The 26,641-nt window shown below is 44.6% G+C and overlaps 2 protein-coding genes across 2 annotated transcripts; both read right to left on the bottom strand.

Moving 5' to 3' along the window:
• Window positions 1-2,929: 2,929 nt before the first annotated feature.
• Window positions 2,930-7,518, bottom strand: LOC100821058 (protein NPG1). Its single transcript, XM_003579032.4, has 5 exons — window positions 7,149-7,518; window positions 5,560-5,815; window positions 4,278-5,485; window positions 3,800-3,947; window positions 2,930-3,532 (listed from the first exon to the last, which is right to left on the bottom strand). The coding sequence occupies exons 1-5, from the start codon at window positions 7,365-7,367 to the stop codon at window positions 3,216-3,218; spliced, it is 2,148 nt and encodes a 715-aa protein (XP_003579080.1). The 5' UTR covers window positions 7,368-7,518; the 3' UTR covers window positions 2,930-3,215.
• A 9,139-nt stretch (window positions 7,519-16,657) lies between these two features.
• Window positions 16,658-18,166, bottom strand: LOC100821978. The gene has a single exon (XM_003579244.3). It carries the CDS (start codon window positions 17,978-17,980, stop codon window positions 16,985-16,987), a length of 996 nt encoding a protein of 331 aa, XP_003579292.1. The 5' UTR covers window positions 17,981-18,166; the 3' UTR covers window positions 16,658-16,984.
• Between the last annotated feature and the right edge of the window lie 8,475 nt (window positions 18,167-26,641).

The following is a 26,641-nucleotide window of genomic DNA, read 5'->3' as shown; positions in this document are numbered from 1 at the left end:
AAAGGAGGTTGAAACAAAAACTTCAAAACGAAAAAGAACTTGGCTCGATAAAAAGCACAAGTTCAGAAAAAAGAGGGAAAAGGTATGTTGCTAAATAAAAGTGCAATTTCAGTGTTATCATTCTGTCCTTCAATTTTCATAACCGTTCTATTTTATTTCACCACAGATAGAAGAGGTTGGGGAAGAGGCGGGTAGTGGCAGTGCACAAGCACAATCACAAGCAGATGCACAAGTACAAGCTACAAATGATGGTGTTTATAGTGGCAAAGGGAAAGAATATGAAGTCTACGAGACCAATCTTAGCTTCACTCAATTATTGACGGTAATCTTGTTCATATAGTTATAAAACAAACATAGAGATCATAGTTGTTTATAAAATCTTACTTGTTTATTAAATTTATAGGGACCAATCACAGATGAAGGTTTTATTGGGCTGTGGTGAAATATTTCTGTTTTCGACAATCATGTGCTCCGATTTACTTTAGTTCAGTTGCGGGCAATGTTCAATTCAGTTAGCATCAACAATTGCCATTTTGTGCAAGAGTACTGCCGTAGTTATTTTCAGTCATAACATCTAATCACAACTACGTCTCAATCTTTCTTGCAATTCCAAATTCATATTAACAGCGAGGATGCTTCCTGCACTTTGCGTCTCCAAATTCAATTAACAACAGGACAGCAGCAGTGCATAGGTCAAATGCGACCAGGACGGGCTCCTGCGCTCATGCTCCTTCTCTTCGAGAACGCGACCAGCGTGTGTGTCCGGGCAGCGGTCGAGCGCGGCGACGAGGACGATACGGCTGGGAGGACCAGCGTGAGCCTGGGCAGCGGCCGGCGACGAGGACGGCCTCCAGCTCGCCTTCGCCATCAATGTCACCATCCTCTTCTACAACATGAGCCGAACTGTAGACCTTTGCGGCAAGCCTCACTTCACCTGGGCCACCAGCGTCGCGCCGCGCCGCCACGGTGGAAGCAGAGACGGCCGGGAGGAGGGGGCGCCGCCGCCGCTGGTCTTCCTTTTGTCAGCTGCAATGCGCCGATTTCTGTTTCCCCTTCGTTGAGCTGGGCTTTGGGCCGACCCGCGTTGAGTTTCAAAGGAATTTGATGTGCTACCGTCCGATGGACCATGAACGAACGGATTTAACTTACGTCTCTCTGCAGTATTGACTAGTACGTCAGAGGATCTCGTTCCCCGATGCTGCGTTAATATTAGTACAAAACAATAAACGCCCTACATAAAAAGACGGAGTGAGTACGTATATAAATATCTTTGTATGGATCGAGGTGGAGCGTGCCAAAACCAGAAGCCATCACCCACTGCTCTTATTCCTGAGAGAAATTAAACTGCAAGGGGAACCGATATCGGTTTGGTGAGACCGTGAAAGAGGGAATCGAGAGAGACTAAGAGAGGACGAGATATTTACTTCAGGCTTGCGAGATTTGGATTTGTTCTCAGATTGCAAAACATACAAGATTAAGAGAGAAAAGGAGAGAATCTATGTGAGAGAGGGAGAATGAAGAAACATGATTATCATTCTTCTAAACATATACGGAGTATTAATTTTTTTTAAACTACCATGGACAACCGGAATCATCATACATCTAATAGGATTTTCTCTACGCATAACATACTTAAAAATTATAATAACATAACATGTATAGGCTACAATAATATCCAAGCAAAATAATAAAAGTTAGCCCACACACATAGACTCCCGTCCGAGATAATTAGTCCATCTGATCCCACACACTAATAGGAGAGGACACGCGCATTTCGCGTGGGCCACCATGCTATTATATCTATGCCAGCTAGAAAGCTAAGATGATTACAAATGTTTTTCGCGCAATTGCACGGGACACCGTGCTAGTTTTGTTCAAAATAGTAACGACACGTGACATCAAATTAGTAAATTAGTATAAAACTAATTTAGTGTCATAAATATTGTTACGTTTTCTAACAAAACCGGTCAAACTTGAGTCTTTTTTAAGACAAAATCCGAAAGTACACTTATTTATGAACGGAGGTATACTTCTCAGCTTGGTCTCCTGGTACTGCTTCACCAAAAGCCATATCTATGGAAGAAACGGGTCGTCCACCCTCGTTGTGTCTTTTTTTTAAAGATGTTTTCTTATCATGCTCCATGGCTTATCACAAAGATAGAGTCGGTATTGATTCTTCATGTCACATAACCCTAACGATAACAATATTTACACTATAGGCTCTGTCTTCAACTAGCTCTCTACGTGATCCGTTAGCACTAAATTCGATGTTATAGGATGGTATAAGAAATCGACTTTTAGATGATTTTTGGTAAGGGACCGTTCTATCTTTTACTCCTATTTCTCTCTCCTTGACATAAACAATTTTCAATCAAGAGTGCGGACGCCCTTACAGGCTACAGCTGGATGCAAAGACTCTGGCACTCCAGCACATATTACATCTGGTGGCTACAAATGGAAATGCATGAATAACCGAGGAAATGGTCACTTTTTGACACAAGATATCCGAAATGGTGAGATAAGATGTGAATATCTGAGCGAACGCATGAATGGTCGCAAGAGCAAGAAAGTCCTGACCTAAGTTGTGCAGCCACCGAGACGGCAAAGATCGTTTGGAGCCTACAGCTGAAGCTACAGGGAGAAGAACAGGCTCAGCTCATTGACAAGTTAAAATGCCTCTTTAGTAACAAGGAAATTTGTCATGTTTTCATTATCTAGCTAGAATGTTTTACGTTTCAGTTTTGGGCCATAGAAGTTCGAATTAAGCTCAAAGGCAAAGGGCTGGGCATAGGAGTACTTGAACACAACAGAGTCGGCAAGAATTACAGCATAAATTTTATGAAACAAGCTCATTAACGGATTGTTGTGTGTATAGCAAAAGACCAAATTGCAAAGACAAACATGTTATGAGGAGCATCAACAGTACTGGTTTTAGGTTAGCTGACCACTCATTATAAATTTATATATAGTAACGGTTGATGTCAATACATATACTTTCTAATGCCATGCATGCCTGATGGGAACTTATACGCCACTTAGCAATCAATTACATCATTTGTCGACAACAGCTTGACATGGCCACTGGCTCCTAGGAAAACAAGTATACAACATACAGGTAGCTGGCCTCCAATTTCAGGCCAGCGAGCTACCCAAAAAGGAGAGGGAAAGGGAAAAATTAGCCGAAAAAGAAACCTCATTTTGTTGCAGATGACCCATCAGAGATGTCGGAGACTTTCTACTGGATCCGACTCCTCAAGCATCGAGGCCGCCTGGAAGCAGTCAGCGGCATCAGCTAGCCTGCCGTCATGCTTGTGGACCTGTCCTAGGAAGAACCAGGCTGTTCGATTTGTAGGCTCAAGCCTTAGAGCATCCGAGAGGAAGCTCCTTGCCACAGGGAGATACTTGGGCCCTTGTTTAGATAGGAGAGCACCAATGGACACCTTGGATGGCACATGATCTACCTCTGTCGAAAGTGCATTCAGGTATGCAGCCAACGCATCATGCGTTTGCGCACGCACCTCATGCATGTCACCTGGAAAGAAATGAAGGGATCATGATTGTAATAGGACATTTCACAGAAGAAAAAACAGAGATATTTTCCAACTTTTCAGTTTAATAAATGCCAAGCCTACATGAATGTCAAAATTAAGAAATAAAGTGAACCAAGATTTGAACACATTACCCATGTCTAAATTATCATGCATGAAAATAAACAAATAAACCTTTGAGGCACAAATAACCAGAGATGATGCCAGTATGCGGTTCCCAAAACATAATTCTGTTACCAGATTTTCCTCACCTTCTGCATGAAGTGTTGTGGCAGAATATGTTTTCAAAGCTTTAGCCTTCTGCAAACATACGTCAGCATCTCTCCAATACGAAAGGCTAGCATACAAATTGGCAAGACCCTGCCAAACTTCAAACTCGCTCACTTTATCAGCCTCTTCCTAAAAAAATTCCACAAAGAATGAGATGGCAAAAAGAACAGGGTATATTGATTAAAAACTTTGGTAGTCTGTTTCGGCAGCTAATAATAAACAAGAAAGCAGTTTGAAGCACATTTCTGAGTAGCAACACAGTTCAGTGTCAGGATCCAATCCAACTTCGTTCTAACTAGAGTAAGTGAAAGATTTCATATCTAGAGCATCCCAGAACCATCTTTTACTAGCAAACAAAGATTTTCAAGCAAATTTTCACAGGAATATTAATGATTTTGCACTAAAATAGATGCACTCTGCGTGAAAATTCAACAATATTTCATATTTGAGGAGACAAACCTTGCCATTCTTTACAGATCCATAAGTCTTCCGTTGTGCCTGAACAAGAGCAAGAAGGGTACGGTATGCTTCAACTGCTTCCATTGGTAATGATTGGGCAACCTTCAATTTAGCCCTTATTCTAAGTAAATGCCCTTGCTCCCATTTTGTGGTTTCATCTAATGCAGCATCAGTCACCACTTCTGCTTCTGAATACCTTTGCTGTGCAGAAAGAACCAACGATAGCAATCTCCAGCCTTTAGCAACAGACCCACCAGTTGAGTCAATGAACTGCTTTGCACATTTCAAGGCAGCATGCATGTTTCGTTGCTCAGCATACTCAACCCCCATATCAAATATTAAATCTGGGTTGTGGCGGTCAAGAGAAAGTGCTTCACTAAGTGACTTCAAGGCCTCAGCCTGCAGGAGAGATCTTTGGTGATCGGATGAAGAGATTTTGGACTTATTTGCCAGGCAACTCCCCACGAAATGGAGGGCAACACTCTTGAAATGCCCATCTGATGATTCAGCATTAGTGACTGCTCTTCTTGCATACTCTACACCCTCAGAGGCAAGAAAATAATCTGAACTGCATATCTTAGCAGCTAACAGCAGGGCATTTATGTCATTGGGAGTCTCATTCCTATTTAAAGACTTCTTTAACAAATTTAATGCAGCTTCATTATCAGAAGCTGCAGAATAACAAAGAGCTAGACTATACCATCGCTCAGTTCGAGGGTATATTCCAGGTAAAACCTCTTCGAGATGCTTAGCAAGAACTGATGTCTCGCCGCAGAGTGACAGTGCAAAGGTCAGATGCTCCATCACTGATGGATCCCAGTGAGTCTTCCCAAGGTACCACTTCTTCAATAGTATCATGAGCAGTAGGATTGCCTCTTCCAAATTATTCTTAGGAACAAATGAACCTTCAGTTTGTGAAGCCAAGCTTGGGGGGCTTGCTTCAACGCCACCATAAAGCAGAAAAACAGCAAATCTCTTCTGAATCCTTCTGCAGCATTCATCATCGAGATTCCATTGACTAAGAAGAGCACGTCGGTAAGAAGCAAGTGATTCTTGATAAGCTCCTGCTTGCTTCCATAGTTCAGGGAGAAGCTCAACAGATTTGCTGACAGTTTCTTGCAGCTTTTGTTCTACCATGACATCAGGTATGCCACGTTGAAAGATACTTTCGACAGCATCAAGGACACTTTTACACTGTTGAGCAGCCTCTGCAAGTAAATGGATTCAAAGTGTCATGACAAGCATAATAAAATTGTCAGAGTGAAGAAATAACAATACACACCCATTGGCTTCCCTAGCTTATGTAGAGACATTGACTTCAGGTAAATGGCTTCAAGAACAAGGCTAGCAGCATGCTGTGATCCTGAATTCGATGAATCTGACCGTAGTTTGTTATTTCGCTTTGAAGATGTTTTTTCGGAAAGCGATGGTTGGAATCGCTGAATAGCAGCTTGAAGGTCTATTCCATCAAATACTCGAAGAGCTGCTTCCACATTGCCTCTTTGATATTCGAGTCTCCCAAGAAGAGCTCTTGCTTCCTAATATTGAAAGCAAACAAATAAGACAGTTAGCAGGAGTAAAGTACAAGATACGCCGAGTGTTCGCTTTGCTACTAGCCTGCCATCATTATGACAAAAAGAGTCTCGTATATCAAATAGGTCCGTAAATCATAATAGGAGATAAGGTCCACATTCACAAAGGGGCTACTATCACAATCTCTGTTAACACACAAAAATTTAGATCACATATTATGATCATAAGACAGTGACACTTGAAAGGATTTCAAAAAGTCATAAACTAGGGGGATTCAGCTAGTCAAGCAGAAATAACATTTTCAGCACACATATGAATTCAGTATTCACAATAAAACAGTTTTCGCTAATAGTATTATTTAAACTTAACTTGTGGTTCTGAACTCTAGCATAAACAACACCCCCAGTATCCTACATATTATACTTCCAGACCCTACTTTTATCGAAAATAAGAAGTGTCTCCAACTTAATCTCTTCCAGGAAGTTAAATAAGAACTCCGAGATTCCTCATGCTTGTAAATTCCACCAGAAATTGCCTCATATTAGGACCCAGCATAAAGAGTAAATTTATTAATTCAATGCCACATTATCATTTGTTGAAATTTAAGAGAAGAGTAGGGAAACATTTTTGGCTTTTCATTCCAACAAATACTAAACGGGAACAAATTGCTGTCCCACTGAACTGAACAATGAAAATTGATATTTTTCAAATTCAATTCCCATGGTGTTGATCATGCAAATTGCTTCTGAATTGAGCCACGCTTGCACCATAATGTGCAAAGAATGCTAATACAGTACAAATTGCACAAATCCATGTTAATGTTAGAATGGCTCGCCAGCTCCCAAATTCACTCTATAACATAATCACCAACTAACCAAACCATGTCCATACATTAATCCTTGAGCTATTTCACATTCTTTGAGTTCTAGATGCTTCTGGATTACGCATGTGTCAGGGAGAAAAATCATCACCTAGAGAATAATTTTCACAAGATAACTTAACTCCCTACATCTCCCCCAAAGGCTCCATCTTTTTCCAGGCAGAAGTTTATCATTGTTGCCTCAATTTGACCAAATCAAAATGGACGCACACCCCTCGACCTTAACAAAACAATGTTACCCAAACGCAACGAATGAACTAAGAAACCAGGCACTAGGATATCAGCGCAAATATCCCAATCTTCCCCCCAAACGCAACGAAGGACATAGCCATAGGGTGACCCCAAAATGTTCCGATCTTTTCATCCCATTCTGTCCAAACACATCGAACACAACTCTCATCGCCTCCCAGATCAGGTCGAAAAGGCAAAAATGGGAGATGAGGGCAAAGATTCGAGACCTCGTAGTTGAGGGAGAGGCCCTCGCGGAGCGACGACTCGGCCTCCTGGATGTTGCCGTCGTCGACCCTCGCCTCCGAGGACTCCGACGCCGTCACCGCCGAGGTGCCGGCCTCCGACTCCGGCGCCCTAGCCCTGGCCTTCACCGGCGAAGCGAACATCGCCGAGTCGCCGTTGGGCCCCGCATCGCTCCCATTCTCCCACTCTGCTGCCGCTGCCATTGCTGCCTCAGAGCCGCCGCGCGATCTTTCCGCCGAGCATGCTATGGCAATGTGTGTGGGGGTGTGGGTAGCTGTTCTTGGCTAGGAGACGGGGGAGGCGAGATCCATGGCTTTGGGTCTTCTTGGCCTTTCTATTCCTAGGAGCTCATCATTATTTATTTATTTATTTATTTGTTCAATTCGAGCTCGCCGGCACGTTCCTGTAGTTGCTGGCCTGCGGCTGTTCGGCAGACCCATCTCTGTTTTTAAAAGAAAAAATCGATTTTGTTAAAACTTTGCTACCAATACTACACTAATTTTGTTCTAGATTTCTTCAAACTTTGATTCAACAACTGAAAACCGTTTCTTGCCTCTCCTGCTAAGATGATTTCACATAACTTCTGACACAGTTCTCTGCAAAATAAAGTGAAGTGATATAACCTATACCAAGAGATATCTTCCTGTTCCTGGTGCCAAGTAGATGTCTCATGTGTACAATGTACTTGGTAAGGTTGATTAGCTGAAAATTTGGTGTAAGAGTACTGTCCAGGACGCAAGCAAATGTAAAATGCCAAGAAGAAAATGTCTGGGTGTGGTACTTTCTTGTACCCGTTGCCAAGCTCTCTTTGTCTGCCTGCGAAGTGGAAAATGCAACTCAGCTGGAGCTTTCTGGGAGGTGGGCCTAACGGTCCTCACACTTCGCTGGGACCCGGAGACTGGCCAGCGGACCCCACGGACTTTTCCGTGGTTTGGGTCCCATGTTTTTTATGCTGGAGCTTGAGAGAGACAAGGTCATCCATCCATCAGGCTTTGCTTTGCTGCATGTTGGAGGCTAGCAAGGAGAAAAAGGCAAAAGCTCTCGGAGATTAGCCGGCCGCGTAATAACATCTCTCTCTCTACTCGCAGCTTGCCGGGCCCGGGGAACTCCTCCTCCTGACCCAGGTTCATTTTTCTTTGTTTAACTCTATTATGGTTGTACTTAGAGCTTCATTTGTAAACACCTGCATTTCCCGGTGCCATCCATTGATATGCAATTAAGCCATGTGCATATGTGTCTGTGAGTCTGTCTAACACTTGCGTTGCTGCTAAGCAGTGGCGAGATGAGAGGTTTCCCTGGCTGAGTTTTTTTTTTTAGCGAATTTCCCTGGCTGAGTTTATTTTTAGGGGATTTCCCTGGCTGAGCTGTCGCGGAGTAATGGAATCGCTGCAGCTTTGCTTTGGGCTGGCGATGTGGTGGGGGTGGCTGACTGACATGTCACGGGTTTAGCAACGGCACATTGAATTCGATTGACAGGGCCCGCATGCCAGAACCCGACACAAGGCCCATGAGCTGCCGTGGGCCGCGTAAGGTGATGGACTGATATGCCCGTGTATACCCAATTTTTGCCAACAATTGGCTAGCTAAATATTTGGTCAAAAATTTGTTGACCTATGGTTGGCTAAAAAGTTGGCCAGATTTGTGAAAAAGGTGTGAGCAGGTTGGCAAAATTCCGTTGGCAAAACAAAATAATATAAGTTGCCAAAATTTTGGTAGGGCTAATTTTGGACAAGAACCAAACACACCCATAATCTGGAACATCTTGTGCTCTCAAAACAAGAATCCGGAACGTCTTGTGTCCTTGTCCCGTATCGTGTCTCAACGATTTTCTTGCTGCCGTGTCATGTAGGTGTGCTGGCTAAGACTTGCATTTGTGAGTAAGAAGACATGACTATTCTAGCCATCAAGACAAGACAAAAAATAAATGATTTTTCGTCAAAACATATCGATATGGGATTTTGCTGTGAGGATCTCGTTGAAGGGAACCCAAGAGGTGAAAATCGTTTACAATTTGACATTTGTAATTTTTATTACTTATTCTTTGTACCGTTGTCGAGGAATATTAATATATTGGTGGCCCTCTTCGCAGAAAAAGATAAGGTAGGAAAGAAGGAACGTGAAATCCAACCAGATTGTATCTATGTGTCCTAGTACGTAGATAGTTTAATCACCTGATTGTATTAGATTTCGAAGGTTTTAAGGGGACGTACAAAAGCAAATCCCGGAAAACAACAGTTGCGTGAGCCTCAACGGATCGTCGCCTCACTTAGTTTCTGTGAGCCTCCATCATTCTTTTGGTGCTACTCAAGAGATTCTGCTGGCACCGGAAACACATTGTTGTGTTTATACACGTACTTTCCATTTCAATTGCTGCCAATATGCCTATAGATGCAAGCATTTGAAAGCAAATTAGGGACCGCATAGATGGGTGAGATAGTGGAGTGAACCAAAGAAAACATGTGAACCGAATATCGCGGAGTCGCCATTGGGCCATGCAGTGAATGTGCTCATTTAGTAGTAACAGAAGAATCTTCAAAAAAAAAAATTGGTGAAGATAGATGAAGTATCTCTAAAATAGTCTGAATTGGTGTGCCAGCTAGATAGTACCAAATGGCTAAACGATGATGTAAGCATCCTTACTAAGAAGATTTTTTATGATTATTAATATTCTTTAATAATTTAAAAATCTTTATAGGTAAGCAGCGCGTACATACATTTATCTTGACGGTTGTCTGGCAGTTGCTGCTTTGGAGCAGCCTTTCCAATACCAGTTCCGTTTAGCACTGCCAAGAATTGTAACTGAAAAAGGCACACCTGCAGGACTGCAATTTTAACTACTAATTGTTGACCCTAATACATTGTCCTTTAACTACTGAAAAAAATCTTGAATTGACTCATCAGGATGTAGCAATGTTTTTGTTTTTATTTTTTATATATCGATCGGTACTTTTTGAATGGCTTGTTTCTTTCTTCACTAAATATTCAGCAATAAGTTAATAACAATACCTATTTACCTGGTGAAAAAAATATCACAATTTCAGGCCGGTTAGCCTGATCCATAGTGTGGCCAAACTTTTCATGAAGGTTATGGCTACGAGGCTGGCGCCAGCCCTCCCTCGGCTGGTGGGGCCGCATTAGAGTGCCTTTGTGAAGGGCCGCTGCCTGCATGACAATTTCATGTTGGTTCAAGGCACGGCAAGGAAATTGCATCAGACCAAAATTGATGCGGTTCTCCTTAAGCTCGACATCACCAAGGCCTTTGACACTGTGGATTGGGCCTTCCTGGTGGAGACCTTGGTTCGTCGTGGCTTTGGACACCGTTTCCAGGCGTGGATTTGTGGCCTGCTCTCTACGGCCTCGACGCGGGTTTTGCTCAACGGTGTCCCTGGTGAGACCATTGAGCACAGGAGGGGTCTTAGGCAGGGTGACCCCTTGTCGCCGATCCTCTTTATCCTGGTTATGGACGTGCTCCACTGTCTGCTTGAGAAAGCAGCGGAGTGCGGGCTGGCTCTTGACCCCCCTGGCGGCGGGGGGTTTCTCCCATCGCACGTCCATCTTCGCGGACAACGTGGTCACGTTCCTTCGACCTTCGTGGAAGGACATTGTGGGCTGCTCGAGGTTAATCTCCGACTTTGGTGTTGCCTCGGGCCTTTGCACAACTTCACCAAGAGCTCCGCCCATCTCATTCGGTGCTCCGACGAGCAGCTTGAAATGGTTGGAGATGTTCTTCAGTGTGCGACTTGGGACTTCCCCTGCACCTACTTGGGGCTTCCTCTTGGGATCCGCAAGCATACGGCCAACCAACTTCGGCCGGTTGTGGACAAGGTGAAAGGCCGCCTGGCCTCGTGGAAGGCGCGGTGCTCATCAAGTCCACGCTCTCGGCTATTCCGGTCTACCCCATGATGTCCCTTGATTTGCCAGCCAAGATTGTCAAGGGTGTGGATAAAATCTGGCATGGATTCCTTTGAAGGGGGCAGAAAGAGGCTCATGGGGGGAATTGTCTCACGGCTTGGAGGTCGGTTTGCTCTCCCAAACCCTAAGGTGGCCTCGACATCCCTAACCCCCACTTGCTCAACCTGGCCTTGAGGGTCCGCTGGAGGTGGCTGGAGCGTGTGGATGTCTCTAAACCTTGGAAGGGGCTTTCCTTGAGCATCCATAAAGAGGTGGATGAGATCTTTGAGGTGTCCACCTCTTCTAGGGTGGGGGATGGGCGTCGCACGCTCTTCTGGATCGACCGTTGGCTGCGTGGCGTTCATCTTCGCGATGCTTTCCCGACGCTTGCGGGGCATGTGCGTGCGGGCTCTTTGCGTCGCCGTACTGTCAGAGAGGCGATGAATGGCCTATGGCTTGACGACGTGGGCCCCGACCTGACTGCGATGGCCATTGCCGAGTTCCTAAGTCTTTGGGAGTGGCTCCGGAGCGTCCGCTTGGAGGCCGGGGTGGATGATGTTTTGGTGTGGAATTGGGCCAAGGATGGGGTCTATTCGGCCAAAACTGCCTATGCGAACCTCTTCGCTGGTCAGCGGCATGATCCGATGGCGTCTGTGGTGTGGGACTCCAGGGCTCCTGAGTGTTGCCAGTGCTTCGCTTGGCTGGCGGCCCGGGGCAGATTCTGGACTGCGGACCGGCTTCGCAGGTGTGGTCTCCCACCCCTGCCTAGGTGCCCCCTTTGCGATCAAGGGGATGAGACCATCTCTCACCTACTAGTGGCTGTGTCTTTTCTCGTCAGGTGTGGCAGCAACTGCTGACCTGCTGGGTCCACGGGATTGGTGCCCCGAGCCGGGGGCTGACTTGCGGGAATGGTGGACCTCTTGGCCCCTTTCGAGGAGTGGGCGAAAGGACTTTCTGACGGCTATCACTCTGGTCTTTTGGATCATCTGGCGCCATCGTAATGACATCGTCTTCAACGGGGTGTCTCCTTCAGTCCATTGGGTACTAGCTACTGTCCGGGAGGAATTGGATCGGTGGTGCTCTGCCGGCCTCTTTAGGAATAGGGGTGTTGGTTCGGCCTTCGCGGTGAGTAGGTTGCTTGATAGGCTGTAATTTCTCCTTGTTCTTTGCCCGATGGGCGTTGTAGCCGTTTTCGGCGTTGTACTAGCCTTCTGGCTCTTCTCCTTTAATTGATGATGCACCCACTGGATTGCATTCTTGAAAACAAAAATAACAATTTGAATATTCAGGTTTAATCTAGACTTTCAGATAAAACATGAATGTACTGTACAAATAGATTGGGAATGTCTTAAAAAAATTTCATGCATATCTTAGCAGACAAGGCATTTTCCATTCTTTGTTGCCACACACTCTTCAGAATTCAAATTCACAAAACCAAGAACCAAAATACACGAACCACCCTTACGGTTCCTTGGACTGGTAGTGTAGTGTAGTGTGTACAGCTTGTGTTTTTTGCCGGCTCCTTGGGCTACTTTCTCTGTGTTTTTGTTTGTTTCCGGTTTGTGTACTTTGAGTTGTAACTTTTGCACCCATGCATGGCGTTTTCTTCTAATGAAAATGATCCGTCTTTAGGGGTGGGTTCGAGAAAGAAAAAATAACCATCAATTTTGGTGGGTGTCAGTCTGAAGCCCTGTTTGTATAGTCCTGCCTTCAATCATGTCTGAATTCTTCATGATTAGTTCATTTCATCTTTGTGAGCCTCATCCATGGGGTGTTAAGAGAGAGGCCATTGATTCATTACAGATGCATTGTTATGAACCTCTTGGACTAGATATTTATAGCTTCCAAATTAGGAACATCTTCATGGAAACCCATTCAACACCATGTTCCTGTCGAGTAGAACTTTAGCGCAAGAGAAATTAGTGAATCAACGAAAACAAAGTGAGATATTAGAGTGAACCAAACAAAACATACAGATTTCAAGCAAAACTGCGACATGGCTCTTCCAAGAGCTGCTCACCATTCGTGATATGCTTTCACATGAACTTAGTAAACTAGCTATTGGAAACTGGCTCGTATTTGGTTGGAATTTATTTAAATGTTTCTCTTAACTCCACCACTTCATTGGTTGTTGCGCAACATGAGAGCCCGAATGGAAAGGCTCTCACACTATGTTAAACCAAGTTTCCTGTCGCCGGTGAAAGGTTCGGAAACTTCCTGTCAAAGGTGAGCATCTCAAGCGCTTTTAGATGCAAAAGGCCATGGAATCTCACTGTGATGAAATTTTTACACTCATCCATCGAGAGCACACCCTGGCTTGTTATATAATTTATTATTTGATTGTCACCCATTCAATGTGATGTAGGTATCAAGATATTTTATTGTAATTGATTTGGTTTGATGAATACTTTGGGGATAATTGTTTTCTCAAATAAATATTTTGAGAGAATTCTTATTTAGCATAAAATAAGAAAATATGAACATAAGTATTTAAAACAACTCATACATGTAATATATACTTTTAATTCTGTAGCAACACAAGTGCATTTTTCTAGTACGTATAGAGTAACAGAGAGTACACTTTTGTTCTTCCTTTCTGCATGCAAGTTTCATCACACAGTTTTTGAGGCAAACTTCTCACAGAACCACTCTTTCTGACGAAATTTCAGCTTTACATGTTCTGCATCCCAGCTAGTTCAACTTCGGAAGACCAACTCTCCACTTCAGTTTCTTCTGTTTCTGCATGCAAGTTCTCACATGATTTCGTTACAAATTGATACATGTCCGCCGAGAAACAGCCTGACGATCACTACCATGGGGCTAGTGAAGAAATAGCAATTAACATACGAGAGAGGTGCATACTCATATTTACCTTACAACAATGTGTTGTCTTCATAGTCTAGCATGCAATGACAAGATTATCGACCGCGAAATTCTGGCAATTGCTATGTTGTCATGAGAACAATCGCTAGGTGAGGTGTTCAAGTCGTGGGGGGCATGGCTCCACACATAACAGTTCAATTTTTGGTGCTCATATTTACACACGGCAAGATTTCTGGAATTAATTTTCTCTACTCTCCATCAATTCCAGCCTCATCACAACAACTCTAATCAAAGCATGCATCCGTGCCATCACTAGCGTCCACGACAATCCCACTAAGACTGCGAGAGGGAATAAAGGAGAGACATGGGACGGCACGAATGGGACGGCCGGCAGACACTGCCCTAGGTGACGGACCATGACATCAGAGATGCAATTGATGACGATGAAGTGGAGAAGACTATGTGTGAAATCATAGGTGATGTGTAACATTGGCAAGTGTTTTAGGTGAAATATTGATGTTGATACTTTGGATAATATGGATACTTATATGATGACTTGTATCTTGTTTGGATTTAGTACTTTGCTAGTGGTGTGTTGATCCATTAGTTTTTTATGTGAAAACATGGCGTGAGTTGTGTGGAACTTACCCTGAGTCAAGTCGTGAACTTGTGCTCGTACTGGTTATTTGTGTGTTCGCTTTCAGATGTTGTCGAAACTAGAGGAACGTGGTCGATGACGGGATCGAGTGACGAAGCTTGGGAGAAGCTGAGGTCGAGGGATCAATGTCATGCGGGACGTTCGTGCGAAAGAACAATGAAATGAAAGACTACGATGATCCGGGAGGGCACCGGTTTGTCGTACGTTGTTTATACCGGAGATGTACGGTATTGGAGATATTCGACACGTGATGGTCGAGTTTTGAAGACATCACAAGAAGAGTTGATGGCATGGACTGGCATCGACATGAAGACATGATGGTCGAGTTTATCACGAGATCAAGGAAAGATCGCGATTATTTCATCTTTCTTGTTATTCCTCGAAATTGATTATAGATTAATTCTCGTAACTTTCTGTCAGCTGTTACTGTTTTGATCATATCTTTTGATTGGTACGTCTGATTGAGCTGATTCTTGTTGCGTTGGTTAGATAATTTCAGTATCTTTCTTTTGCATACTCGTACGTATTTTTTGATTCATCCAATCAAAAGTTACGGCTGTTTAACTATCACGGACAGAAAGGTGATTTAGGGTTTGAACTTTCGGAAAAAGTTTTAATTTGCTTCCGCGTAATCATTCAACCCCCCCCCCCTCTCTGATTGCCTATCTCGATCTCACTCTATGAAAGCACATGACTTGAAATCCACTCGCAATCGTCCGCTTGGCTTCCGTTACGACTGACGGGGAATGTTAGAAATGTAATATAGTTGAGATTAGAGATAAGATAAATAAGTTTAAACGAATTACTGGTCTTGCACTCCTATTCTATCTCCCCTATTGTGCTCTATATATACCCATATGATGATCAATACACTGAATATTGTGGAATATCAATAAAAGGGTTCTAACTTCATCTTTCTACAAGGTGATCACAAGACATGTGTGTCATCCTTATAATCGCAAAAGGATAAACTAAATATTCTAAGTATAACCTCTTCAATCTCAGAACCAGTTTTATGGAACCTGCTAGAAATGTTCTAAGTATAACAAAATCAATTTCCAGTTCGCAACCCAACTCAGGTAAATATGGCTGCGGCACCCGCAGCTCGACCCAGAACTTCCTACCGCTACATCAAAGACAAATAACGGAAAAGGCCAGCAGTCATGTGAACAACCTTCAAACTATTAAAAGCTTCGAACTTGTTAAACACCATATTATTGTGGCTTAGTCAAGGAGCACCATCATGTATATTTTTGTGAGCCTCAACAGATGTTCACTTCATTTAGTTTTTGTGAGCCGCCATCATTTATTTGGTGCCAAATAACAGATTGTGTTGTCGCTAGAAACACATCGTTGTGAAGTACTGGATCCTTCGGATTGACTATCATATATAGGATTTCTGCTCTACTTGTCGCCATTATATTATGCTTATTTCTACAGTGTTTCACATCAAATTCATCCTTTCATTCCTGCTTCAAAGTTCCTTAGAAACGTAGGGGTGCCTGAATGGGTGAGATAGTGGAGCGAACCAAACAAAACTTGAGAGATATGTGCAAGACAACAATTGTTTTGATCGTATTGGTGGATGTGTTTCGTTAGTTCGTTAAGAGAGCACTTCAACATACAAATACGATTTGCAAAGGCATGCTCGTCATATTTGTGTCCTCAAATCAGTCTACAAGTTTCAGTACATGCGAACATCTCCACGCTTAATCAATCACTCATGGGCAGTTCTTTCTCATATGGAGACCACAATTTCATCTTGTTTAATTGGAGCATCTGGATCTGGATATGCAGAGGTGATTTTTATTTTCAAGAGCATCTCTTCAAACATGTATAGATGCAGCACAAGAAACTTTATCGTTCACAATCTGTCTTTTCCCCGAAAAAGACAATATATTACTATCATTCACAAAGAAGACAACGCTAAGAGACGATGGACTATGAGTGCGTTGCCTTAGGCCTCTCCTAATGTTCTTACACGGCATCTTGTCTTAATCGTTCACATCAGCGTTTTGTCTTACGTGGCAAGAAATACCTCCCTTCATGCATGCAAACCAACACAAAAACATTGAATCTCTGATAAAATTGTATTAAACGACAACTATTTTAGTTAAAATACCAAGAGAAAATACAATGAAAATATTGTAACATTGATTTGTATACAACACCTGAAAACGTAAAAAAGCAAGCATTGTAAGAAACCTAATGAAGCGAAAACGCTAGGGTCATTGACTCTTGTTACTGGGAATCGGGCACCTCGGACGAAGAGTCTCAACTTCGTTTCCACGACGCCGCTACTTAATTTCGAGCTAAAATATCACACAAGTGGGCTCATTGTTTTATCCTCCAGGAGCGCCTCTTGTTGCTTTTCCTGTCACCGTAGCAGCGCTGGATAGTTGCTTCCAGTCATCGAAGAAGAGTGGAAGAGATGAGAGGTCAATTACATCAGTTAAGATGGTACATCTTGGAAGGCTTGAGGCCGGTTGTGGCGTTGAAGAACCTGAGCGTGCGCGCCCAAAGAATCCTCTCCTTGAGCCGGTGCACGGCCACGGTGTCCGGCACGAGCAAGTGCCGGTAGCAGCTCAGCCCCCCCATCCACGCCTCATCAAGGTACTCATACATCCGGTGGCCCTCCCCGTACACGTTCTTCCCCCTGCCGGCTCGCCGGAGCCACCACGCGAACGTCATGTCCTCGGGCCCCTTGGCGTCCCGCCGGAGCTCCTCCTCCGCCGCCGCAGACGAGATCCACGCCGCCACGTCCCACGACACCACGTACCCCCACCCCACCATGAACGGCTCCACGGCGGGGTCCTTCTCCTTCTCCTCGCCGCACGGCCACAGGAACCCGTGGTACGCGTCGCGCCGGGACTTGCCGCGCAGCGTGTCGGCCAGCGCCGCCAGCCGGTAGTACGTGTCGTCGTCGGCCTTGCCCACGTAGTCGTATGCGGGCTCGTCGTCGGCGCCGCCGAAGAGGCGCGGCACGGCGGAGAAGAACTCCAAGGTCTTGCCGTCGTTCATGTTCTCCGTGCAGTTGAGCACGAGGATGTCGTCGTGGGCGATGATCTCGAGCGCCACCAGCGTGGCGTCTTCCTCCGTGGTGATGTTGCAGAGGACGAAGCGGACGTCGATGACGGCACGGGTCGGCGGCGGCTGGAGCTTGTAGGCTAGGCGGAGGAGCGCGCGCCGCTCGTAGGAGCAGGGCCGGGTGAGCACGCCGAGGAGCACGCGCAGGTCGACGGCCGTGTAGGCCTCTTCGGCGAGCTGGTGGGCCGACGTCGACGTTGCCGGCGCGCTATTGCACGGAGCGAGCATCGACTGGAGCCTGAGGTCGTTGGGGAAGATGAGGCAGTATATGAGTGAGAGTAGGAGGAAAGGGACTAGGAAGATAGGCGTGTTGAGGAACGGGATTTCAGCAAACGGGGAAGAAAGCTTTGATTTCATGGCTATTGGCTAGCTAGATGATTTGTGCTGAAATTGAACGGCTAGCTTAAGTAGCTGCGGTGGCGGTACTCTCGATCCAAGTTACTCCAAAATCGAGTGATAAGATAGGCTATATGCTCGGGGTATGTAATTCTCTGACTTCTTGGGAACATGTGTCAGTAGTTTACGCAAACTTTCAAGGTCTCCGGCGGTCCTTCCTTTTCCTTCTATCGAATTCTCGATGTAATGAACGCTATCTTAAACTAGAGCTCCCGGATCCCTTTAAGAAAAGCGTGCAGCGTAAGAGAAATGCTGCTGTGCTAGTCTGTCATGGACAATGCGCCCTCTGACCCTCTCGTTCCCTAGTCCATACAATAAACTAGTGGATGAGTAGTAAGAATTAATTACTCAGTCCATTTTTAAATAGAGAAAAGTATATTTTGGTCCTTACATTGGCGACAACTCTACAAATGATCACTCAATTCGAAATCGTATAAATTTGGTCCTCAATTGGCAAAAACAGGATATTTTTAGTCCCTCTTGGATTTGAACGGTTTTAACTCCACGTGGAATGGTTTCCCTATGAATTTTCCACATCAGATGCATCGTTGGTCTCAGGTTCCTCCCATAAATGGTCCCTCAACTCGAAATTATATACATTTGCTCCCTCAACTACGCATCGTGGCATCCGACGTGGAGTCAAAACCGTCTGAACTGGGAGAGGGACCAAAAGTATCCGGTTTGCCAATTGAGGGACCAGATGTATATGATTTTGAGTTGAGGGATCATGTCTAGACTTTGCTGTCAACAGAAGAACCAAAAATATATTTTTCTCTTTTAAATAAGATATTTAGTTGAGTAAAATACATCAGAAGTCCTAATTCTTTCGTAAAGGTCTCAAATTAGTCACAATTCTTTGAAACTGCACGTTTGAGTCCCAATTGTTTCATATGTGGCTCAGCGTAAGTCCTATGGTGGCTCGGGCGCATGTCTGTTGCCAACGTGGCTATTTGGCCCACGTGCTAAGGTTGACTTTTTTTTATTTTGCAAAAACCGCTTGCGTCCTTCCTTAATTTCTCTTCCCCGTGACATACATTTTTTATAGTATACTTAATAATTCCACAATTGCTGTGACATACATTTTTTATTGTATACTTAATAATTCCACAATTGCTCTGACCCTACATATCCACGAATGTACTAACCGAACGAATAATCACACGAATCAACGAAGCACAGAAATCACAAAAATCGATAGGGCAGCACAAGAACCTACGGACGGCCACAGAAATCGGCCTCACAGGTAGTAGTAGTCCTCCTCTCAAGAACGAGGCCATGCATGGCGGCTGCGCAAGTTCGATTCCACCATATATATATAGGCCCTACGTATCCACTCTCACTCTCCAATAGTCCAATGTGTACTGCGCTGCGGCATGGCACACACGACCTGCCCGTAACCTATGAAAATTTACGGATCTTCCGCATACTACGGCTAATTAATGGGAGCGAAAAGCGGGATGGAATTTTACCAGATTCGTCGATGGGCTCGATCGAAGCTTGCTCTCGTCGCCGGCGTAACGTCCATGCGGAAGAACGCGGCTTCCTCCTTGCTGGCCTCTTCGTGCGGCTCGTCGCCCCGGCTAAAGTGCTAAACAACGCGGCAACCACCTGGTCGGCCTGCTTCGGATCCCGCCGCCGCCGCCTTGGCTTCCTCCGAATCCACGTCGTCGCCGCCATTGAAATCCCCGAATCGACGTTAGACGAGCCGACCGGGTCCGGCGTGGTGTGCATTTGACAAGTCCCAGCAGTCCGGCTCTAGAAAATAAATCAAGAGAACGCCTCCGATGTGGGTCCAACGTTTTATGACTGGGAGAAAACTGAGAAAAAAAATAAATGAGGTAGAAAGTGGCACAAGTTTTACTAAATGGGATAAAGTTATGGAAATTTCACTAAATTGGGTAATTTGTGTCACAAAAGTGAAACTATGAGATAAAAAATGGAATCCACTCTTTATTTGTCGATAATAGGCTCCTCAGCCCAGATTTGTTTTGTAAGCTACATGATTCATCCATAATAAAACTCGTGTGACGTATTTTCAAATAGCATATTTTCTTTTAATATACATACATGTTCCTCTTTCTGCCGGAGGCTAGAGGAAGGTCAATGGTAGTAATTTTCTTTTAATGTTTTTGGTGCTTTAGACAATGAGAGTTTTGATTTTATTTTTTTTGAAGTAGGAGTAGTAATTTTCTTTTATTATGGTCGATGTGCAGCAACATGCTCTGTCGATCAGCCTTCTCAGCATATGTCTGCCTTTCTGAATAGAACCGAACCAACAAATCTTTGGCACCATATTGGAGGTAATTGAGTGGCATGCTCGGCATTCGTTGTGAGTTGACACTATTTGTTTTTTGATTATAGGCTCCACACAACCCAGATTTATTTTGTAAGCTAAGAGGTCCATGACTACTTGCATGTCAATTTTCAAATTAAGAAAGAAAGAACAGATTATAAGAGAATGACTATCCATGATTCATCCATTTAGCTGAGCATCATTCTTAACCCACGTTTTATAGGGTCTTGTACTCTTCACACTTGTTTGATATCTTCATTGGCTCATTTCATCCGTGTGAGGCTCATTTCATCCGTGTGAGCCTCACATGTTTGGTGGCAACGAGTTCATTGGCTCATTGGAAATACATTTGTTATGGACCCCTTGGACTGCATATTTATGGCTTCTGAATTATGACATACGTTTTCTTGTCAACCCTTTCACCATTGTGTTCCATGTCGACCAGACCTCAGTGTTAGACAAACGAGTGAGATGCTGGAGTGAACCAAACAGAACATGTAAGTTTGGAGCGAAATTAGCACATGGCTCCACTTAGGACACGACTGCTTTTGTTCGTGTCATGTCGGCACAAATAATAAATTAGATATAGGGAAGAGGTCTTTTACAGTATACGTCAGGTACAAATCAACATAGACTGTCCGTTCTACTAAATCATCCAAGGATGAATTCCATCAGATCGAAGTAGCAAATCTTACTAGCATTATGTTTTTTTGCTTAGGGGGCAAGATCGGAAGACCCAAAGTGGCATGAGTTAATGCTCCGCCACTGTTGATTAGTTTCTCGATTGGACAAGCTGCTAGGAAAGATTTGAATAGTACTTACACGAAGCTTGGATTAATTTGTGGTGCGTTTTTGTTTCTGTATGGTGTGTGCAGGGCTGCAAATTTTTGACGCTCAGGGTACCCACTGACTCTCCTTAGTTCAAACAAATGCACTAGTTTTTTTAAAAGTTGTGTCATTTTAAAATTTCACGGCTTGTTTGGCAACCAATAATTCATTTCATTTGATCAAAACGAAATAAAATTCAATTTTTAATAGGATTTCATTTGATTGAATTTGAATTCCGAGTTGAAAAATCATGTTTGTCTACCACGTGGAATTGAAGAGTGAGAGAAAATTCTAGAAAAATGATGGCTTTTAGAGAGGAATTGAGGCTAGTTATAGTGTGATTTTAAGAAATTTGAGATTGAATTCTTTTGGCTAATTCCGTGCCAACCAAACAAGTTGTTTTTTAGAATTCAAAATGAATTCTATAATTTTATGCCCAAATGATGGGTGTCAATAGTTCATTTGGTTGAACTAAAGAGGGTCAAAGGATACCCTGAGAGTCAAAAATTTGCAGCTCTAGGTGTGTGCGAGTCCAGATTAATTACTCACCCACACGGCCGGCCGGCGGGAGATTGCAGAGAGAAACGGCCGCCGGAGATTGCCTGCGGCTGGACGAGCACGGTGGAGAACGATCTAGCCATCTAGGCCAACAAGGAGGTGTTGCGGTGTCCATTTATCTCCAATCTCCATTGAACCTATGATTTAGTAAGCGCGGTGGTGCGTAGTGAATGTTTTGTTTGGTGGCACGAAATTGGTCATAGGAATTCAATCTCAAATTTCATGAAATCACAGTATAATTCCAATTCCTCTCGAAAAGCCATCACTTTTATGAAAATGTCTCTCACTCTACAATTCCATTTAGTAGATAAGCATGATTTTGAAGCCGGAATTCTTGGTTGCCAAACAGGCTGGTAGAGTAAATCTAGGGAATAGATCGGGAACATCCTAAAACCTTACTTTCAGAGTAAAACATGAATCTATTGATTTTACTGTAGAGTAAAACGTACGGCAAATAGATTGTGATTTTTTTTGTGAAATAATCAAAGTTTTAAAGGGACTGCACGCATACCCCTTGCTCTGGGTCCGCCGCCGAAAATACATACACGCAAAAAACGAACCAATAAGCATATCATGAACCATTCCATTTGGTTGGGGAGCATCATTCCGAACCCCTGTTTGTAGTTTTTTTTTCGAAAAAGGAAAATGATCCTCGGCCTTTGTATCAATAGATGCACACATCCATTCCCCTGTTTGTAGTGAATCTTGTCTTCACGCATGTCTGAATTCTTCTCTAGTTCAGTAACTTTATCCTTGTGAGCCTCATCCAATTGGTGTGAAGCATGTCATTGAGTCATTGGAAATGCATTGTCATAGACCTCTTGGACTTGATATTTATAAATTCCAAATCAAGAAATGCATCTTTATGGCAATCCTTTCAACAATATGTTCCACGTCAACATGACATCAATGCATAGAAAAAATACTGAATCTACAAACAAATGAGATATTGGAGTGAACCAAACAAAACACGCAGATTTGTAGCAGAACTACCCCATGGTTTTCCGTAGAGCAGCTCCTGTCTTGGCTTGCCAGAGCTCCGGTAGTTAGCAATTAACTTGGGAAATTAGTTAGTTTGGATCGGAATTTGTTTCTTTCCTTCTGTTAGTTCCACAAATTTGGTTCCTGAAGGCTGGACCAGGTTTGCTATTATCGATGAAAGGATTACAAATCTCTGAACCGTCAATGATCACCGCCGTCATTAAACAGATCTGCGAGAGGGCACTTTGTTGATTTTACTCTACACCAGACTACAGTTCTGTACTTTACATGTTCTACATAATGCTTCAAAACGTTAACTCTCTTCTTTTGTTCTGGGATGATTAGTTAAGAGTAAATTTCACAAAAACCACACATTTCGTGACAGTCTTCTCACGTGGTGCTCGCTTTTGCTAATTTGTCCGAAAACCACAATTTTTCAGTCATACCGTAACAACAAGCCCAAATCAAAAAACTTGGAGGTCAAAAATGGAATTCACTCTAAAAGATATGTTCGTAGCTAGCTTTACCAAAACCATTTTGTTTTTTTTGTAAGGTTGATCGTGGTAGTTCCTTTTATCGAGGTCTGGAAGATACTGTGACCCAGTGAAAAAAATTAAAGCAGACATTGGAGTGAAACAAAATGAAGCATGCTTGAACCGAGGGTTATTGTAACAAGCTATTAAAAAAACTGCATTTAACCACTTTTTCTGCATCAGAGGGAACTTGAGTGGATGTGACAGCATTAGCTATGGCATAACATGGTTGCCGCAACAAGGTCTATATGACGAGGGTTCAAGCCAACATGTGGCACAAATTTTTCAAACAAAATCGATGTGACACTGCTCTCAATCTTGGTTCTTCTTTGGGTTTTTTTCTGTTAGTTACTTAATTTTCTATATACGAGGATGATCATGGCCTGTTCCCTGCCTGACCAAAACTAAGTGCACACCAATTCACCTGTCTCTTGAAAATGAACTTTTTAAAGTTTTCATGTAGGACGTACGCAAATGTTTAAATGTTTATTTGTTTCATGAAATATGTTCATGTGTTAATGTATCAAAAAAAAATTCAAGATTACAGTACCCTAAAATTAATTTGGACCGTCCTTTTTTCCAATCTAAGGGCACAGATTAGCCAGTACTCCTTAACACTCCAATTTAGATCTGCGGAGTATTATCCTTGTTGTTGTTCTCGACAACAATTAGAGTAAAGGGTGCCAATGATCAATGGCACAAGTGCGGGTATAAAAGTAGGGCGTGTACGCCAACCTTATAGCGAAGGTCGTCGTACACTTGGACAAGTTGACACGTCGATATTTTTTGCATAGGTTCGGTCAACCCTGCGGGTGCGACTTAATCCTATGTTAGGAAAGGCTTCGAGGGGGTTGTTAGCCAAGGGCTTGGGCCGAGAGGATCTTCCCAAGACACCTTTTGGCAAGAGGTTCGTCGGGGCCGTCTCGTACTTGGACCGAACGCGTCTTTCCAAGTATCGAGGTTAGGATACCCTCGGAACTCTAACCCAACCCCTTCTCCTTCGAGTCCGGCCCGAACGAGTCTTCCTGGATCTCGAAACTAGAGCTCTTTGCTAGAGGCTCTAGCCCTCTCTCCTTGAGTTTATTCAAGTTGAGAGTGAATAATACATGCCCCCATGAGAGGTATTTATAGCCTAGAGGTCCATGACAAAAGACCATGACTACCCTTGAGGGAGAGAGAAAAGTGGGGGTAAAGTGGTAAAAGTAGCTCCTTTGATCCATAGCTTTTGTGTGCAACATGGGGAAAAGAGGGGATTGGTCAATGGTCCACCATGGACTAAGGGCCCCCTCCTCACACCTTTCTTGCCTCCTACTCTACCTCATTTGACCTTTTGACCATGGCATGAGAGGCTTTGAATTGTTGACTTGTCTTCCTTTGCCACGTAGGATTGACCGCGTCACGTGGGCGTCTTGACTCATGGTCGGGAAATGTTGACTTGGTCGTCGCCACGTAGGATTTACGGCCCGGCCCATTTAAGAATTTTATTTTACTACAACAATCCTCAACCAAGACGGAGTATTGGCCCCCTTTTTTTCAGCTTCCAGGATGGGCTTCTCGGAGAAGTTGCTCTCCCCAAGCTTCCAGGAGAAGCCGTCCTAAATTTTTTGCTAAGTTTCACATGCGGAAGCTGGGTGAGAGCAGCTTCTTGGAGAAGCCCATCCTAGAAACCGAAAAGAAGGAGGCTGAAGCCAGGGGTAGAAACGTAAGAGACAGACAAAAATCGGCGGAAACAGAAAACGACAATTTCCTTTTCTGTTCGCCGGAATACTCAGACGGCAGCGGCGACCGACGGCTGAGACGGCGACGGCAGTGCGCCCTTGGAGCCTTGGAGGACAGCACCACCGGCTGGGAAGGCTGTGAGGCCGACGGCGGCGCGGGCTGAGAGGGCGGAGGCAGCGGCCACGGGATGGGGATGTGGCAGCGACACCGCGGCGTGCTGGTAGGACAGGGGCCGCGACCCACGAGAATGGCTGCAGCGCTGGCTCTCGCATCAATCGGAGTGGAGTCTCTCGTCGTTGTACGCATCCACCATTTCTTCACCGGCATCTTCACATCCTCCCTCTCCATGTTCTCCTCCTCCCCCGTAAATCTCCACGGCTTCGACCCGTAATCAATTAATCAACCAATAATCAAGAAACAGAGGTAGCTACAGATCCATTAACTATTCCCTGAAGAACACTGAGGAAATCCTGCTCCGCGAACGGGTCTGGTCGGTGATGACGAGCCTCTCGAGAAGCGCCATGGCCATGGCCATGCTCAACTCATGCACGAACATGCTGGCGTTGAAGTAGAGCAGAGGGCGGCGGCGGTTGCGGGCTGGAATCAGGACAGAGCCCGTCGAACTCTGATTTTTTAGTTCTTTTAATTATGTGGAAATATGAAAAGTCAAAACTGCCCTTCGGTGATACTCCAAAAAAATGTTTTTGACTACGAGGGAAGTCATCATAGAAGAGGCATCACGTCGAATTTGCCAGGCCTAGGGACAAGTCGGTGATGAAGATACCTACCAGTTTTACCAATACGCCATGCCCGAGGGACTAGCATTTTTTTTAAAGATCCAGCAAGCGCTGGCTTTTCATATATTAGCAGAAGAGAATATATACAAGGCTACCACACAGGTAAAGGGGAAACAAGAGCGAAATTAAAAAATGAAGGCCCAAAAACCCCTCAAGCTCAGGGCGGCTCCCAAAGAAGATTCCTGAGAGCCTTAGCCCCCACGAACGCCCATTCCTGCGCCTCGTCCCTGATGAAAACGGCGAGCTGACGAACATGCGTTGATCTGTCGTTGAAAATCCTTGCATTTCGTTCGCGCCAGATGGAGAAGTAGACGAGGAGGAAGAGGGAGCCGATGCCGTTTCTGTGACTGATCGCGGTGTCCTGAGTCACCCGGTCTTGGAAGAGGGTGATGGAGGTAGGCGTCTCGCGGAGAGCCGTTGCAAGGGCGCGACAGTTGGGCTAGCATACGATCTCCTCCCATAGCAGACTGGCAAAAGGGCACTCGATGAAGAGGTGCACCGAAGTCTCCAGGTTGCGGCGGCAAAGTGGGCAGAAGTAGCAATTGGGCCATCCTCGCCGCTGCAGCCGGTCAGCGCACCAGAGCCGATCAAGGAAGAGGAGCCAGGCAAAAAATTTGTGCTTCAGCGGCGCCCAGACCCGCCATACCGCCTGCGGCAGCTCGGAGGCGGTCTGACCCAGAAAGTGCAGCCCATACGCGGAGCGTGCCGAGTAGTTGCCATCGGCCGTGAGGATCCAACGAATGGCGTCCGGCACAGCAGGCCGGAGGGAGATGGCCTGATGTAGCTCTCCCCACGCCAGGAGGAATTCAGAGAGAAAAGGCAGGGACCGATCATTAGGCAGGTCGAGGATCCAACGATTTCCGGTGCTGGCCTGTTCCACCGTCCTCCCTTTGCGGCGAGAGCACGTAAAGAG

Source organism: Brachypodium distachyon, chromosome 4 (genome assembly GCF_000005505.3).
Source record: "Brachypodium distachyon strain Bd21 chromosome 4, Brachypodium_distachyon_v3.0, whole genome shotgun sequence".
NCBI lineage: Eukaryota > Viridiplantae > Streptophyta > Magnoliopsida > Poales > Poaceae > Brachypodium > Brachypodium distachyon.
This window is presented reverse-complemented; position numbering and strand designations above follow the sequence as displayed.

What these genes read in the sequence shown, in the direction of transcription:
- LOC100821058 (XM_003579032.4), bottom strand. Translation starts at nt 7,367, where the DNA reads ATGGCAGCGGCAGCAGAGTGGGAGAATGGGAGCGATGCGGGGCCCAAC. An exon ending in GCCTCTCCCTCAACTACGAG is followed by an intron (nt 5,816 to 7,148) that starts GTCTCGAATCTT and finishes TTTCAATATTAG; the next exon opens with GAAGCAAGAGCTCTTCTTGG. An exon ending in GATCTGTAAAGAATGGCAAG is followed by an intron (nt 3,948 to 4,277) that starts GTTTGTCTCCTC and finishes GAATTTTTTTAG; the next exon opens with GAAGAGGCTGATAAAGTGAG.
- LOC100821978 (XM_003579244.3), bottom strand. Translation starts at nt 17,980, where the DNA reads ATGAAATCAAAGCTTTCTTCCCCGTTTGCTGAAATCCCGTTCCTCAAC.